Here is a 16668-nt window from a genome sequence, read left to right on the forward strand (position 1 = left end):
TCTGCTATTTTCAGCAACCAAGTGTAAAATGACTTATACTGGATCTCTTGTCCACTAGTCCCTTCCTAACATTTTACTCTAGGTTTTATCTGTTGACGAAATTGTCAACATATTTAGTCTTAGTTTTAGTCATAGCTTAGTTTCCATTTAGTTTCCATGTAGTTTTCGTCAGTGGAAAAAAGGTAGCCGACGAACATTTTTCATCTTGGTTTTAGTCGACGAAAACAACACTGCCATCTGGGCTGTAATAATGTATCATGTTTCTATATAATAATAATATTACTCTGGTAAGCACATGTTTTGTGAAGTTATTCTTTTTTTGTCTAAGTTCTAACCATGTCTCTTATGGGAGTATAAGTAGAGGTACATTAGCCCCAGGGTCTTCTGGGCTCAAGGGGTCTGTACGCGACGCATTGAGAGCTTGTAGATCTGCTCTTTTCAATAGATTTTGTACACATTTTGAACTCGTGAAATGGGACATTCTGCAATATGAGTACTTTTACTTGTATTTTGATGCCGATACTGTTACTGTTACTGTTACTTACTCAAGTACATTTTCAATTCCGCACTTTTACTTGTAACAAAGTAGTTCTAAATTGCAGTATTGGTACTTTTACCAAAAGTAAAACAATTGAGTAATTTTTCCACCACTGGTACTTTTTTTTTTTTCTTCCACTTTACACCAGAGGGTATCGGCCCTCAAACTGTGTGTGTGTGTGTACGAATGTATTGCCTACGATTCACTTAACGCCTTCCATTTCTTGTTCTTGACAGTGAATGCCACAACTCTTCAGATAGAATCAAAGTGCGCGTGTGGGATGAGGATGATGACATCAAGTCCAGGGTGAAGCAACGCCTGAAGAGAGAATCGGATGATTTCCTCGGCCAGAGCATTATTGAAGTTCGGACTTTGAGCGGAGAAATGGATGTTTGGTACAATCTGGGTCAGTATGTTACAATTCTCATCAAGTGCTTTTAAGTGTACTGTACCTGGGGGATATACACATGTACGCACACACACACACGCGCATACACAGTCACTTAGTATATTTATTTTTTCCAAGCCTGTTCAGGAAAATCGGTTGTTCTTTATACTGGTGTAATTCTTACCGTGGAGCTGACATGCAGGACTCTGACATTTGTGAGATAAACTTGTGTAGTTTGGTTCAATTTCCCACATGGAAGTGCGTCAACTTTCAGTGGCTACATAATCCTTATTTTTGTTTTGTCTCTGCTTTCCGTTTTATGATGACGGCCGAGGGATAATTTGTCTGACCATTGATAATATCATTTTGGCATCCGATAATAACATATTAACCCATTCTGACCTGAGATCAGATTCATACGAGGTTTCCGCACTGGACACACACTGGTCTGATGAACCCATTCTGACCTGAGATCAGATTCTAAAAATGTCAGTCGTTCTTCGAATTTTTCAAAAATAGCAGACCTACAAGCTCGTATCGCGCCACTCGGTGGCGCGATATGAGCTTGTAGATCTGCTATTTTTCAATAGCTAAAGCATAACATGATGCCAACACCAAAATGGGTTCCCGTTCAGAATGGGTTAATATGTTCTACTGTAAGTCTGTTTCCACTTTGTCTCGTCACCAGTTGACTCGAGAGTACTGTGGTTAACGTTTCCAAGATGTCTGTGTTTTTTTTGTTGAATTAATTATTAGCCTGCCTATAAGAAACCGACGCTAAATATTAGAAACGGTGAATATGCCAGTCTAACCACCGATCCGACACAGGGGTTAAGGGGTTGACACTATGGCAGGTAAATATAATGTTGGGGCATATTGTGGAGTTAAGTTGCCCCAACTGCAAGTGCGCATTTGAGTGAGGAGTCTGCTATAAACACAACACAAGATATATATATATATATATACATATATATATATATATAGCTAGATGGCTATAAACATGAGATCAACGACACTGGTATCAGTATCGGCTAACACAGAAATGGAGGGATCGGGATCGGGATCGGAAACATCCCTTACTAAATATGTACATTAATCATGGCACACCTTGAAGTGCTTGAAGGTACTGTGATGCACGTGTAACTACATCCAAGTAATGATATCCATAGTATGTGCGCTCTGCTCTGTATATGCACAGTTTCTTCCTGTGTTTAACCCATCTGCCCTCCTCTCAAACTCATGTCTGCTTTCTCTTCTTGTTCATTTCCCCCCATCCCTCCCTTCTCCTCCACAACCACATGCCTCCCCCACCACCCACACACACACACACACACACACACACACACCACACACCACTCTCCCTCCCCCTTCCTTTCACTGATTGGTGATCTGTGATTACCGTGTACGAGCAGTGCAGTCGGAAATCGAGCAGTGTGGTGGACACGTATAAATTACCACTAATAGCACTGCTGTCGGGGCTAAATAGTGGGTGTGCGAGTCGGTGAGCCTTTCGGCTCCCGAGGAGCATGCTGGCTCACGTGTCTTCCCTGTAAATGGGGGGAGGTATAGATATTCCACCGTTAAACGTTCTTAGCTTACTGTACGCTTAACATACGCTTACTGTATGATTCATGGTGACTATACTTGTGCGATGTGTTGCCATGCTTTTGTTCTCGCTTAATGCGAGTGAGTCGCTCTGGATCAACCCATTTAGACCCGAGGGACGATTCCATACAAATGCCTTCTAAATCCTGACGGTTTTCTGAAAATCCCCATGTTTCATGTCAAGGGCCCCCAAAAATGTATGCAATTGGCCGCCGAAACCCCCGTCTGAAAATATGTTGTTCCAGGAAACCCCTCCCCCAGAAGCAAAGATTTGAGTTAAAAAACCCGCCCCTGCTAAATGCCTAGATTGTACATGGGAGAGATACACACAGCCCCCCCCCACCCCCCCCCCCCCCCCCCCCCCCCTCTTATCAGCTGGAGGTGTTCTGCAATCAAATTAGAAACACTGGTATTACAATAGAGCTGCCATAATAATAATAGTAGTGTATTTACCGCTGTGTTAACTGATGTGGTTTGTATCCTCCTTCTGCCTCTACAGAGGCAAAAGACGGACTCTGATCGCAGTTATGAATCGAAAGGGCCAGTGTGTGTGTGTGTGTGTGTGTGTTTGTGTGTGTGTGTGTGCCGTGCGTGTGTAGTGAAATACTTTCTGCCATTATAGGGAGCATGTCGTGTGGAGAAGGTTGTTTTATGTGCCCATAATGTGTCGTTGCATCCAAAGCTGTGACTGATTCTGTGCACCGGCACTCACTGGACTGAATCTCATTTCAACCTAATTACCATTATGTTATACTAAAAATAGAAGATCTACAAGCTCATCGCGTGGCACCAAATGCAGCGCTACGAGCTTGTAGATCTGCTATTTTTGAAAATTTGTGAAAATGTGGAGCACATCTTTGAATATATATTCTTTCAGAGCCAACGTTTTTTTAACTCAAATCTTGGCTTCTGGGAGGTCACTGAAACAATTTTCAGATGGGGGGTCGGCGACCCGATTACATAAAATTTTTGGGGTCCTTGACACGAAATAGTCTGAGAACCACTGACGAACCACTGCCATAGAAACATAGGATTTTCAGAAAACTGATTTAGAAGACATTTAGTAGAATCTGGTCTCAGTCCTATAAATGGGTTAAGTTGGACCTTTTTTAATGTAGCCGTCTGTATAATATAGCCCTGTGTGTAGATCAGCTGTGTAACTTGATGCGTTTTGTGTGTTTATCACAGAGAAGAGAACTGACAAGTCGGCCGTGTCTGGTGCCATTCGCCTCCAGATCAGTGTGGAGATCAAGGGAGAGGAGAAGGTGGCTCCATATCACTGCCAGTACACCTGTCTCCATGAGGTATTGCACCCGGCTATGATGCCTCTTTTCTAAGAGTCTTTTTTTTTACTCTCAAAGTTTGCTCATTTGTCCTTCCAGTTCCAGCTGCCACAGGTTCAGTACATTTTCAGTAGACGCTTCCAACACTAAATATCTCATAGCAAATAACAGAGTTTGTGTGATTTTTTTTATCTGGCAGATCTTCTTCTAAAACTGTTCAACTATAGTCTAAAACTATTTTTTAACCCATGTAGGCTACTGTCCTATCTATAAAATGCTTCACTTCAAAATTCGGATCAAAACTAAACTTTGTCCCCAGAACCTATTCCACCATTACACGGACGTGTTTGGCCAAGGTGCCGTGAAGATACCGGAAGCCCGCGGTGACGACGCTTGGAAGGTCTACTTTGACGAAGTGCCCCAGGAGATAGTGGATGAGTTCGCCATGCGTTATGGTATCGAGTCCATCTACCAGGCTATGACGTAAGAGACGCCGTTGCTCGCTCTCGCTCACGCTCACGCTCTTGTCTGTCCGTCTGTCTGTCTGTCTGTCTGTCTGTCTGTCTGTCTGTCTGTCTGTCTGTCTGTCTGTCTATCCGTCCGTCTGTCTCTCTCACCCGTGCTCTCTTGTCTGTTCTAGATCATGTTCTTGTCTGCTCTTGACGAGCAAGTGAAAGATGACAACTGAATTCATGTGATTGCTTATAGCCGAGTTGCTCGTCTATACATATTACGTACATTTTCCCTTCACTGTCGACGGCATTTAATGTTTCTGTTGCCACAGATGTACATCATATTTGAGGCACACATCATGACCTAATTTCTCCTTTCATTGTCGATGGCAAATATGAGACGTGTGGGGACAAAAGCTGTATATAGGAGGGGCTAGCGCCCCCCCCAAAAAAAAATGGAATTCAATGGATTGTGCCCAAAGCCCAAATTTGGCATCATACGTCATAGCTACATCACAGGATGGCCACATAAAGTCTGACTGTTCCAATTTGATCCCGGAGATCCTCAGGATATGATTTTCCTCCATCTCTATCGGCTTACTAGCTCCTTCCTCTCTGACTGCATTGTCCGTCTTGTCTGTCAAATGTGGGTTAACCCCATTCCAACCTACCCCCCCCCCCCCCCCCACACACACACACACAAACACACACACACACACACTGCCCTCCTTCCTCTCCGCCGTTCTCATTTACAGCCATCCAGAGCTGTTGCCATTCCCCTATGGCCTTCGAATTAAGGAAAGTCAATTGTGAATGGACTGAGGATGGATTTGTCTCAATACTCATACTGGATACAGTGTTGTTTTTGGCAGCACATTTCAAATTTATTTATATTTTAGTTTTAGTCATAGTCTTTTGAATAGTTTTAGTTTTAGTCACATTTTAGTCACCTGGAATGTTTTAGTGTTAGTCTTAGTTTTAGTCGACTAAATGTCATAAGATTTTAGTCGACGAAATCTACAGTTGACTTAGTCGACTACAATGTATTTTGGCGGGCCTTGATGCCGTCTTAATGACAGTTTTCAGTTCACACTTGTTGAAAATAGCGGTTCTACAAGCTCACAACGCGTCGCGCCCGTCACAGACATGCGCAAAGCAAGTTCCGTCTTCATACCGGCTATTTAAACTGGAAGTTTTGCACTGCTTGCTTGTTGCTGGACACACTGTTACTGCTGCACTGCTGTCAGCTTGAACGTTTTCTGCTCACCCTCCTCCACCCCAGCTACCACCTGTCATTTTGGATCTCCTGTTTAGGTACGGGGGGGATGTATTCGGAGTCCCTATGGTCGGGGACTGATGCGCTTGATCCGAGTACCGGTACCTAAAAAGCAGATCCAATTCATTGCCAAACCAAAATAAATTTATATTCAATACATATATTTCAATACATATATTTCATCCATTCATGAATCGATTGTCCTGACTAGGGATGCCGCCGAATAATCTATTTTCCGATTAATCGTCGCAGTCTCCGAAATCTATTTCATAATCGAAAATCGAAGGTTTTTTTTTTTTTTAATAGCCAAAATATTGGCTAATAAGTAAGGCTGCATGATATGTCGAACATGTACCTTCATCAGAGTGGAGAATATAAGTATAAATCAGGTTGAGCAAAGCCACTCTTCTCTGCCCCTCTCTCTAACAGACACAGTTATCGCCTGCCAGATGAGACAATCAGATGAAATGAAGGCAGGTGTAGAGTAGAGTGTAGACTAGTGAACTGAACATGTTCTCTTTATATCAAGTACTTCATACCAGCCCCTTATGAAACTACTTCTCCCCAAATCCAAATGGATTTCATTTTCCATCCTGAATGGCACTGAGAAGATCTCCACAAAGGTTTACTCATCAAAACTGATTATAAAACTGTAACCATCAAAGCATGCACTCAACATATAATGGTTATGTGACCATGGCATGTGCATAATATAAAATCTTAAAGGTTTTTTTTTTTGGGGGGGGGGGTTCAATTAATTCGATGATTAATCGGCAGAGCTGTCGACTATTCGATTTGGCTGATGGTCACTTTGTGGCATCCCTAGTCCTGACAGAACTATGGCTTGTTTCAAATCAATTCCATGCTGGTCTGCCGCAGGACACTGATGCGCACATCGCCGGTCGACTATGACATTAAAAGGGTTTGTTTCGAGTATACATGACCATTGTTTTCTTCTCGTCCCCTCTCGTTTCCAGGCACTTTGCCTGTCTGTCGTCTAAGTACATGTGTCCCGGGGTTCCTGCTGTGATGAGCACCCTGCTGGCCAACATCAACGCCTTCTACGCCCACACCACCGCCTCCACCAGTGTGTCTGCCTCCGACCGGTTTTCCGCCTCCAACTTTGGGGTTTGTACCAGTCGTGTGTGTGTGTGTGTGTGTGTGTGTGTGTGTGACACGCATACATGCACGCACACGTATGGTGTATACATGATACTGATGTACAGTACATACACAAACATGATATGATTAAGCTTGTTTTGTCTGTATTTGCCTACTGCATCTTTCTGTCCCTCCATTTTGCTCAGTAAAAACACACACACACACACACACACACACACACACACACACACACACACACACACACACACACACACACAGTGCCATAATCCTCTTTGTCTCCATAGACTGCAACTGTTTATGGTCTGACTGACTCATTCAGCTTCTCTATCCCCTCATCATTCTCCCTCATGTTTTATCCTCTTTCCACCATTTACAGAAAGAACGCTTTGTCAAACTGCTGGACCAGCTGCACAACTCCCTGCGCATTGACCTTTCCACTTACAGGGTAGGACTTTGATTGGTTGAACTGAATAAATAACTGCATGCTGCCACCCTTTTGACGGCATTCTTTTCCCAAAATGTCTATTGTTGCATTTCAGACTAAATTCTTCCAACTCAACTTCTTTATGCTCAACCTAGTTTTTCCTAGTCTCACACAGCTTGTCGTTGTGTTGGCGAGTATAGTGTATACTGTAAAGTGTATATTTTCATTAGAATCATGTTTTTTTGGGAAGGGAGGGAGAGGAAGGAGACTGTGAAAGAGAGTTGGGGTTACTGGCTGCCGAGTGCTGACAGCTGTTTGCAATAAATTAATCAAACAAGAACAATTTAAATACGGTAGCTCAACACAACCAATTTTGAAGTGTTTTAACAACAATGCCCCTTTTCAATGACAACTGCCGTTTCAAAAGAATTACGCTCCCTGTCGCAAGCACACCTGATGCAAATAATAAAGTAATCTAGGGCTTCATCAGCCTCGGAGACCTTTTTAAACTAGCCCCTCGCCACTCGTCCTACACACTTCCACTCGGTTTGAGCATTGATATATAAATAATAGAGACGGCACCGGGATTCCCCTCCCATCCAGTGCCGTCTCTAGTATTACTATTTATACAGCTATGCTCACACCAAGTGGAAGTGTGTAGGGCGAGGGGCTAGTTTAAAAAAAGGGGGCAGGCGTTTTGTTTTTCAAAGGAGAAAAAACACCTGGGTGTGACATGCATGAGAACTGGCGTACGTCGTATTTTCTCTAACCAATAAGAGTGCAGAGGGGCGTCACAGGGGGGGGGGGTCGGTGAACCAATAAGAAGACGACCAGCGGAGATGGTTCCGCCCCCTCTATGCCCAGAGAAGCACAGGTCTCTTTCAGGGCTGTGGCTTCATTAGTTGCATCAGGTGTGCTTGAGATGGAACACACCTGGCCTAGTATAGCTACAAGGTTCAGTTTAAGTTTTATTGCATGATAGAAATATGGCTAAGTCAAGAGAATTGTACAAAACGTTGAGAGAAGAGATCATTTCATTGCACAAAAAGTTCAAAATGAAAGTGGCTACACTACCTAAACGTGGCCGAAAGAGAAGAGTGTCAATGGCTGCCACCAGATTCTTGAGGAGGCAGGTGGTGAGTACCTGCAACGAATCTGCAGCAAGACATTGCGACAGCAGGCACCAAGGTTTCGGTTTGCACAGCAAGGGGAGTACTTGCACTGAAGGGCTCCATGCCCCAACTAGGATGCTAAGAATATTAGTGAACTGGAGGCCATACGTCACTGTTTGCATCAGTTCATAACAGCAAAAGGGTGCTCCACTAAGTGCTAAAGATGCTTGTCATTAAGGTAATTTTGGGACCGCAGTAGTTATTGAAAGTGTCTCCTCCCCCTTGCTCTCCTGCTGTAGAACCACTTCCCAGCCAGCAATAAGGAGCGCCTGCAGGATTTGAAGTCGACCGTCGACCTTCTTACAAGCATCACCTTCTTCAGAATGAAGGTAAGTTCATCATATACTCATATTTCCACAGTAGATTGTTCCTCGATTCTGTCCCCAGACTCCCCACATGATCTTGCTCTGTGTGAATAATAATTGCACCTGACGGCCTTAATGACTTCCTGATTTGGGCAGATGATCATATTAGTTCTCTAGCAACAGTACAAAGATGCCAGAGGAACAGTTTTGGGGAAACCCACATCAGGGTTGACATGGGTTAGCCGCAATTTGCAACTCTCGATTTTTTTAAATAATGGGATGAATCTAGAGTTTCAATACCCTCCATTGACTCCCCACTCATCCAATTTGCGTTTGCGATCTGCTTGTATTAAACAATGTTAAACTCAACAACATTGCAGCTCTAGGCCAAGCTTGAATTATCCTCTTTCAATCTGCCGAGCTTTTGTGTCAGAACATTTCTTGACAGAAAGTAGCTCATAACATGTCTACGGTGGATTTGTATGATTGCAAATTGCGACTAGGGTTGTTTCGACTGTATTCCTGTATATTACTGTAGATGGCAATATTCCCCAGTACAATATATTTCTGCTAAAAATAAGTGTTAAATAGCTATATTCCGATAGTCATTGCGTGTTTGTCTCTCCAGGTCTTTAGTAAACAGAAAATTCATTTCCAGGTCACGATGCCAATTTCATTGACTCCGGAGAGAGAGAGAGAGAACTCTGTATAAAGCCTGTAAGATAAACAAGTGAAATTGGAAGTAATGAAACCAAAACATTGGCAGACAAAATTAGAACTGGAACACGGTATGAATTATAATAATAAATGGGTTCTCTCTCTCTCTCCTGATTAGATTAAATTGGTGCACCACCTGCATATGTATATTATGTAAGTTTACTAAAGAACTGGAGAGGCGGGGAGTCAGACACCTGTTACTGAACAGACACTATAGTTGGTTAGTAAGTCAAGGTTATTTATAGAGCGCCTTTCACAGACGATTACGGTCACAAAGTGCTTTAACAACAATAAAAGTAAAACTAGTCAATACTAGTCAATAAAACAAATCAAGAACTAAATCACTGATAAAGTAAGACAAAATCGAGTTAAAACAAAGGTTTCCACTGGACACACACTGGTCTGATTAACCCATTCTGACCTGAGATCAGATTCTAAAAATGTCAGTCGTTCTTCGATTTTTCAAAAGTAGCAGACCTACAAGCAGACCTATGAGCTTGTAGATCTAACACCAAAATGGGTTACCGTTCAGAATGGGTTATAACCAAGCCCGGCTATGGAAAGGCCTGTCTAAAAAGGTGAGTGTCTCTCTCTCTCTCTCTCTCTCTCTCTCTCTCACACACTCTCTCTCTCACACACTCTCACTCTCACACTAGCAGGCAACAGTGCAGCACTGTCTCTCTCACGCTGCCAGATCCAAGAAGCTTGCTACACAAGTTTGTTTCACAGCTTATTGGGATCTCGGAAGCAAATTTGATGACGGGGCTGTTCCTTTTTTTTCAAGATACTTGGTAGTTGATTGTCTATCCAACTCAGGCCGGATAAGGAGGTGCCTCCTTGCCATGGAGGAGGGGCTCGCTGTGTAATGACCGGAATCTTAGAATGTATTCTGTAATTAACTGGGAGGCAAGGACGGGTGTTATACGACAGGATCTCCTGGACCTGGTCGGGCCTGTATTCTGAACCAGTTGCAGGCGATCTAATGAGGTTTTAGACTGACGGGTAAAAAAAAAAAGAGAATTACAATAACGGAGACGTGATGATGACACAAATGCATGGGTAATAGTTAAACTAACTCCGGGTGGGAAACAACTGACTTAGTTTGGCAACGTTACGAAGGTGATAAAAGCAGGTGCGCGATACAGAATTAACACGTTTGTTAATTGGCATAGTGATGATTGCTCTCAGAATATAAATCTTTTGACACATGACATTTTTTTGGTTTATTCCAAAAGACGACTTAAAAGTTGATTTCAAGATTTTGTACAAATTATTTTCTCTCTCTCTTTATTTATTTATTTGTTACAAAATAATAGGTAGTAACATCGTCAGACTGGGTTTGGTTTGATATTTAAGTTGACATGTTTGTACAACTCAGAATGTAGTAGAAGAAAGAATGTTTAAAGAAATATCCTTCTGCTAAAAGTTTACCTAAAAAAAAATACACTTCAAACATTCTTCTGAGCAAACTTGGTAGTTTAAAACGCAGCTCCATGTGATGTTTTTGGTTAGTATTCTCGATGGTCACTTACCTCCCTCTGGTGTTCAGGTCCAGGAATTACAGTCTCCACCCAGAGCCAGCCAGGTGGTGAGGGACTGTGTGAAGGCCTGTCTCAACTCCACCTACGAGTACATCTTCAACAACTGCTATGAGCTCTACGGCAGACAGTACCCTCCTTTGGACCATGTGAGTCTTATCGGGAGCGTTATTACATGGTGAAGTATGCATATATGGACTAACCAGTGTGGACTTTTTGGCAGGAAATTTCTATTTTAGTTTTAGTCATAGTTTCTTCGTTTTCATTTAGTTTTAGTCACTTGGAATGTTTTAGTCTAGTTTTAGTCGACTAAATATCATTATATTTTAGTCTACTAAATCTACAGGTGTTTTAGTCGACTAAAATGTATTTTGTCGGGCATTTTAGTTTAGTAAACATTACATTTTAGTTACCATGGCTTAGTTTTCATTTAGTTTTTAGGTCGTTTTCGTCAGTGAAAAAAGGTAGTCCCAGTGTTTATTTCGTCGACTAATACTATACGAAAAATGTTCGTCGACTAACGGCTGACGGGATGTCGATGTCTGCAACAATAGACATTAACCCATTCTGACCTGAGATCAGATTCATACGAGGTTTCCACTGGACACACACTGGTCTGATTAACCCATTCTGACCTGAGATCAGATTCTAAAAATGTCAGTCTTTCTTCGATTTTTCTAAAATAGCAGACCTACAAGCTCGTAGCGCGCCACTCGGTGGCGCGCTATGAGCTTGTAGATCTGCTATTTTTCAATAGCTAAAGCATAACATGATGCTAACACCAAAACGGGTTCCCGTTCAGAATGGATTAAAATGAGCCTGACTGTTGGATTTCTAATGCAGAACAAGGAGGAGCTCTCGCTGGAAGAGCAGGGCCCCAGCGTCAATAACCTGGACTTCTGGCCCAAGCTCATCACACTCATTGTCTCCATCATCGAAGAAGATAAGAACTCCTACACTCCTGTGCTAAACCAGTTAGTAAATCAGCTGCACTCAAAACGCTTTACACCACGACTGATTTATTATGAGGGGAAATTATTTATAACAAATGGAAACCGCCGTGTTTTCCTCTGAACAGGTTCCCGCAGGAATTAAACGTGGGGAAGGTGTCTGCTGAGGTGATGTGGACTCTTTTTGCTCAGGACATGAAATATGCCATGGAAGGTGAGTCTCCCCGAGGCGGCGTCTCTATTGCAACCACAAACAGACGTTTTGCTACTGTTTTCGGTCATTACACATTTAACACATACACACACACACTTGTCTCGTTTTTGTGTTGTTCAACAGAACATGAGAAACAAAGGCTCTGCAAGAGTGCCGACTACATGAACCTGCACTTCAAGGTGAAGTGGCTCTACAATGAATACGTCAAGGACCTGCCAAACTTTAAGGATGTCATCCCCGACTATCCCTCGTGAGTCGCACTTATACACTTATACACTTATAGGGGGAGTGGTGGCCGAACGGTTTGCGGAGCCGTCTTGATATCGGAAGGTCGCCAGTTCGTATCCCCGGACCGACACGTTAAAATGACCACCGCTGAAGTGCCCTTGGACAAGGCATTGAACCCCTACCATGAAATGTTCTATGAGCAGGGCCTGGCTGTAAACAAGTTCTTGAGCTTAGTCCAGTTACCCTGGGTAAACATAGTACCTTTCCTTTCCTTTACACAACACACGGATATTGGAAATCGGTGTGTATATATATGCATTTTCAGGATTCTGACTTGGGTATATGATGATGGTGCACAGTAACACACGTGACTAGTGCCATTGGCCCAGAGTACGTGGCAAGAAGTCTGCAAGGCTACCTGGTGGCCATAGCTGAACGAGTAGAGGGTAATCGGAAGGTCCTCGGTTGGGGCCCCTCAGGCCTGGCCCAGTCTGTGTCAAAGTGTCCTTGAGCAAGACACTTAATCCCCCAACTGCTTCCCACCGAGCGCTCTTCCGGGAGTAAGCCATCTGCTGGGTGAATGCAGAAAAGTGTGTTGTATCCTAATTGTCCCATCGCAGGTGTACCTTACCGTGTCCCAATTGTCCCATCGCAGGTGTACCTTACCGTATCCCAATTGTCCCATCGCAGGTGTACCTTACCGTATCCTAATTGTCCCATCGCAGGTGTACCTTACCGTATCCTAATTGTCCCATCGCAGGTGGTTCCTGCATTTTGTGCTTCAGTGGCTGGATGAGAATGAAGATGTTTCCATGGAGTTCATGCATGGCGCCTTGGAGAGGGACAAGAAAGATGGGGTAAGAGTTCATCGTTTGATGCCCAGTCTACAAGTGTTTGTACAGCAGCACGTTTGCTTTTAGACATTTTTCGGACTGTTGATCGATCGGTTAATCCAACGAATTGATTTGATTATAGAAAAACATATTGGAACTTAAATAAAATGTAGTTGTTTGTTTGTGAGGGTCCGAGGTGGGCATTAACATCAAATCAGCTCCTTGACAAGCTTTTAACAAGCTCATTATGGGAGTGAGTGAGAGCAACAGGACTCCGATCATTGTAGCATGTTGCCTTGCTTTTCTCCAGCATGAGACGAATTAGATGCGCGTGTAAAATAATTAACATTTCGTTTTGTCAACGCCACCATCATAACTGAGGTCGTACATTCTTTCATCCTTTTTGAGTTTATAATATAAATCAAGGCTTTCTTCACAATACCTGGGGAAAAACTAGGACTAAAACAAAATGAAAACTAGAGAAAAGCTTTTTGTGTGACCGTTTCCAACGTTCCTCCCCTCCAGTTCCTGCAGACGTCGGAGCATGCGCTCTTCTCCTGTTCTGTGGTGGACATCTTCACCCAGCTCAACCAGAGCTTTGAGATCATCAAGAAACTGGAATGTCCTGACCCCGGTGTCATGGCGCACTACAGCCGCCGGTTCTCCATGGTAAGCCGCTTCTCGACCCCCCCCCCCCCCCCCCGAGGGGTTGTCGTCGTCCCCCCCCCCCCCCCGAGGGGTTCCCCCCCCCCCCCCCCCATCAGAATGAGTTAATATATCTGTATATTTCTGTGTACTCCATCCTTAAAAGCAAGTAATAACCAGCCATCTGACTCATAGTAGTGCCCTGATGATAATAATAATAATAATGACCATATGGGGGATATGGGGGTCGAGATATTATTATTTTCAAATAAATACTCTATTCTGCATAGTGTTCTAATCGATAACGATGTTAACTTTTAATACCTTTCCCCCCTCATCTTCTCAGACTATTGCCAAAGTTCTGCTGCAGTACAGCGCCATTCTGACCAAGAACTTCCCTTCCTACGTTGACAAAGAGAAGATTGTAAGTTTGAATTTATTATTAGTCGTCGTCATCATTTTTCGAACGCGGTCGAGATCATGGATGCTACGCCAGACTTCCCGGTCCTTCATTATTATTAGTAATGTCAGTCCTGTGTGCCCATGTATGCACTGTGTTGGTGTTGGAGCAGTAGCTTAATCCATTCAGGGCGGGAACCCCTTTTGGTGTTGTAAGCATTATGTTACACTTTAGCTATTGAAAAAATAGCAGATCTACGAGCAGATCTACAAGCTCGTAGTGCCGCGCTACGAGCTTGTAGGTCTGCCTTTTTTTTTTTTTTTTTTTTTTTTTCGTGAAAATGTGACACATCTTTGGATATATATTCTTTCAGAGCGAAGCTTTGCTTCTGGGGCGGGGGCGTCCCTGGAACAATATATTTTCAGATGGGGAGTCAGCGGCCAATTACATATATTTTTGGGGGTCCTTGATATGAAAATGTTTGAGAACGACATAGATGTCGTGGGTTTTTCAGGAAACTGTCAGTATTTAGAAGGGTATCAGGTACGGTCGCCCCTAAACCATCTACCGGTCCGACGTCTCTTGTACTCTTTATTTTGTTTTACTGAGAATAAGGTTAGAAATAAGTTCAGGGTTAGGCATAGAGTTTTACTGGGGTTAAGGTTAGGTATAGCGTTAGGTTTAGGCATAGTTTTACTGAGGTTAAGGTTAGGAATAAGGTTAGGTTTAACCGTTTAAGCATCATTTACTCTGGTTACTTTAGGAATACCAGGCCGCGCGGCTCCGCCGGCTGGACGCCCGGGGCGAGTTGGTAAAGGGGCGAGTCGTTTGGTATTCTTTAGAAGGCATTTGTAGAATCGTCCTCGGGTCTAAATGGGTTTAAATTCCTGGTATGTTCCCTAGAATTTAAGAGTTTACAAAGTACGTGGTGCATGCATAAACGAGAGACATGGCCAAAGCATTTCCGGGGGTCCCCGGCCAAAAAGGTTGAGAACCCCTAAACTAACCCATACTTGGCAATGAACCGTTTGTATGTCTGGGTCTGACCCTGATTTGTCTCGTTATGTCCGTCTGGTTGCAGCCCTGTGTTCTGATGAACAACATGCAGCAGCTGAGAATTCAACTGGAGAAGATGTTTGAATCCATGGGTGCCAAACAGGTAGGTGGATCCATGTAAAACAAATATCAAAGAATTAAACCATGCAGCTTGCATCTACAATAATCGCACAAATATCTTCTGAAGAAAACAAGAGATTGGCAGCTCGAAGGGCTGAAGAGATATGGGGGGGGGGGGGGGGGGGGGATACGAGAATGAAACGATGGCTATTTTCTTTGTTGGGCTTCTTTGTTGCAATTCAAGTTTTTATATATTAGCCGTGTATTAACTAAAAACATTCCCAGCATGCAGTGCGTCAGTTGCCAAAAGAGGAGCAAGCAAAACACAAATGTGGAGTCGATGCTTGGAGGAAGGCATATTTACTTTAAAATAAATACAACATATGGTGAAAGGAGAGTAGCACTTTATTCTTAATTTGTCCAAGTATGAATTGGTTCTGCTTTCTGGATAATAACAAATTTGTATTTCATACTGCATCTGCTTTTATTAGATTGCCACAGAGGAAAAACTGGTATGTACAATAGATGGATGGATTGATAGTTTGATAGATAGATAATAAATAATAGACGGCACAAGATTGTGTCCATTAGACTTAGTCACCCCTACCTCAGATGCACCGCAACTAACGCGTTTCACTTCACTATTCAAAGCGAGATGAAGTACTGGTGGACGAGGAACGGGGAGAGAAATCTGAGGAGGAAGGAGAGGAGGTGGGTTTCCAATCCCATCACGGGACGCAAACGTTTACAGTGTCATGACGATAGTATGGCTGCAACAGTTACAGTAATTAATCAACCAAATTGATTTAATTGATTAGAAAAAAAAGAATCCATTTTTATTTGATTCGTTGATGTATAAACACATTTCCTTGAACACAGCTTTTCGAATACTCTATTAATTGAAAAAGTAATCGATAGAAAATAATTATTAGTTGCCGTTGTCGTAGTTTAGAAGCAGCATTCTTTTAATGTGGGATTCTCACTCTCCTCATGGCTTGGACAGCAGGTCAGACCAGAGGATCAGGAGGCAAAGTCTACGGTTGGTATAGAAATCAATCAGATGGTTTTTTAAGATTACAGCTCCCTCATTTCATAATTACTGACGTACCGGTATTCACTTTCTTTTCCTCCATTTTGGGCGGGAACCCCTTTTGATGTTTTAAGCAATGCTTTAACTTTTGAAAAATAGCAGATCTACAATTTCATAGCGCGACACTCTGTGTCGCGCTATGAACTTGTAGGTCTGTAGGTCTTTTTTTAATCGTGAAAATGTGCCTCAAATCTTTGAATATATATTCTTTCAGAGTTTCAGTTTTTTAACTAAAATCTTTGCTTCTGAGGTGTTCCTGGAACAACATAATTATTTTCAGATGTGGGTCGGCGGCATATTGCATATAACTTTTGGGGTCCTTGACATGAAATATTGAGAACATGAGGTTTTTCAGAATAAAATATATATATA

General features: G+C 42.8%; 1 protein-coding gene across 1 annotated transcript in view; it reads left to right on the forward strand.

Annotated features, from left to right (window-relative positions):
- LOC308310215 (protein unc-13 homolog B-like) overlaps positions 1-16668 on the forward strand; it is a 104266-nt gene that overhangs the window by 71859 nt on the left and 15739 nt on the right. The window contains exons 17-30 of the mRNA XM_080756429.1: positions 775-944; positions 3720-3835; positions 4134-4297; positions 6520-6670; positions 7041-7109; positions 8500-8589; positions 10832-10969; positions 11664-11794; positions 11899-11984; positions 12108-12234; positions 12973-13069; positions 13571-13714; positions 14037-14114; positions 15172-15249. Of these exons, the coding sequence (XP_080612555.1) occupies positions 775-944; positions 3720-3835; positions 4134-4297; positions 6520-6670; positions 7041-7109; positions 8500-8589; positions 10832-10969; positions 11664-11794; positions 11899-11984; positions 12108-12234; positions 12973-13069; positions 13571-13714; positions 14037-14114; positions 15172-15249 (1639 nt within the window). The remainder of the gene's footprint in view (positions 1-774; positions 945-3719; positions 3836-4133; positions 4298-6519; positions 6671-7040; positions 7110-8499; positions 8590-10831; positions 10970-11663; positions 11795-11898; positions 11985-12107; positions 12235-12972; positions 13070-13570; positions 13715-14036; positions 14115-15171; positions 15250-16668) is intronic.

This window comes from Protomyctophum bolini (genome assembly GCF_963924005.1).
Source record: "Protomyctophum bolini genome assembly, chromosome: 22".
NCBI classification, from domain to species: domain Eukaryota; kingdom Metazoa; phylum Chordata; class Actinopteri; order Myctophiformes; family Myctophidae; genus Protomyctophum; species Protomyctophum bolini.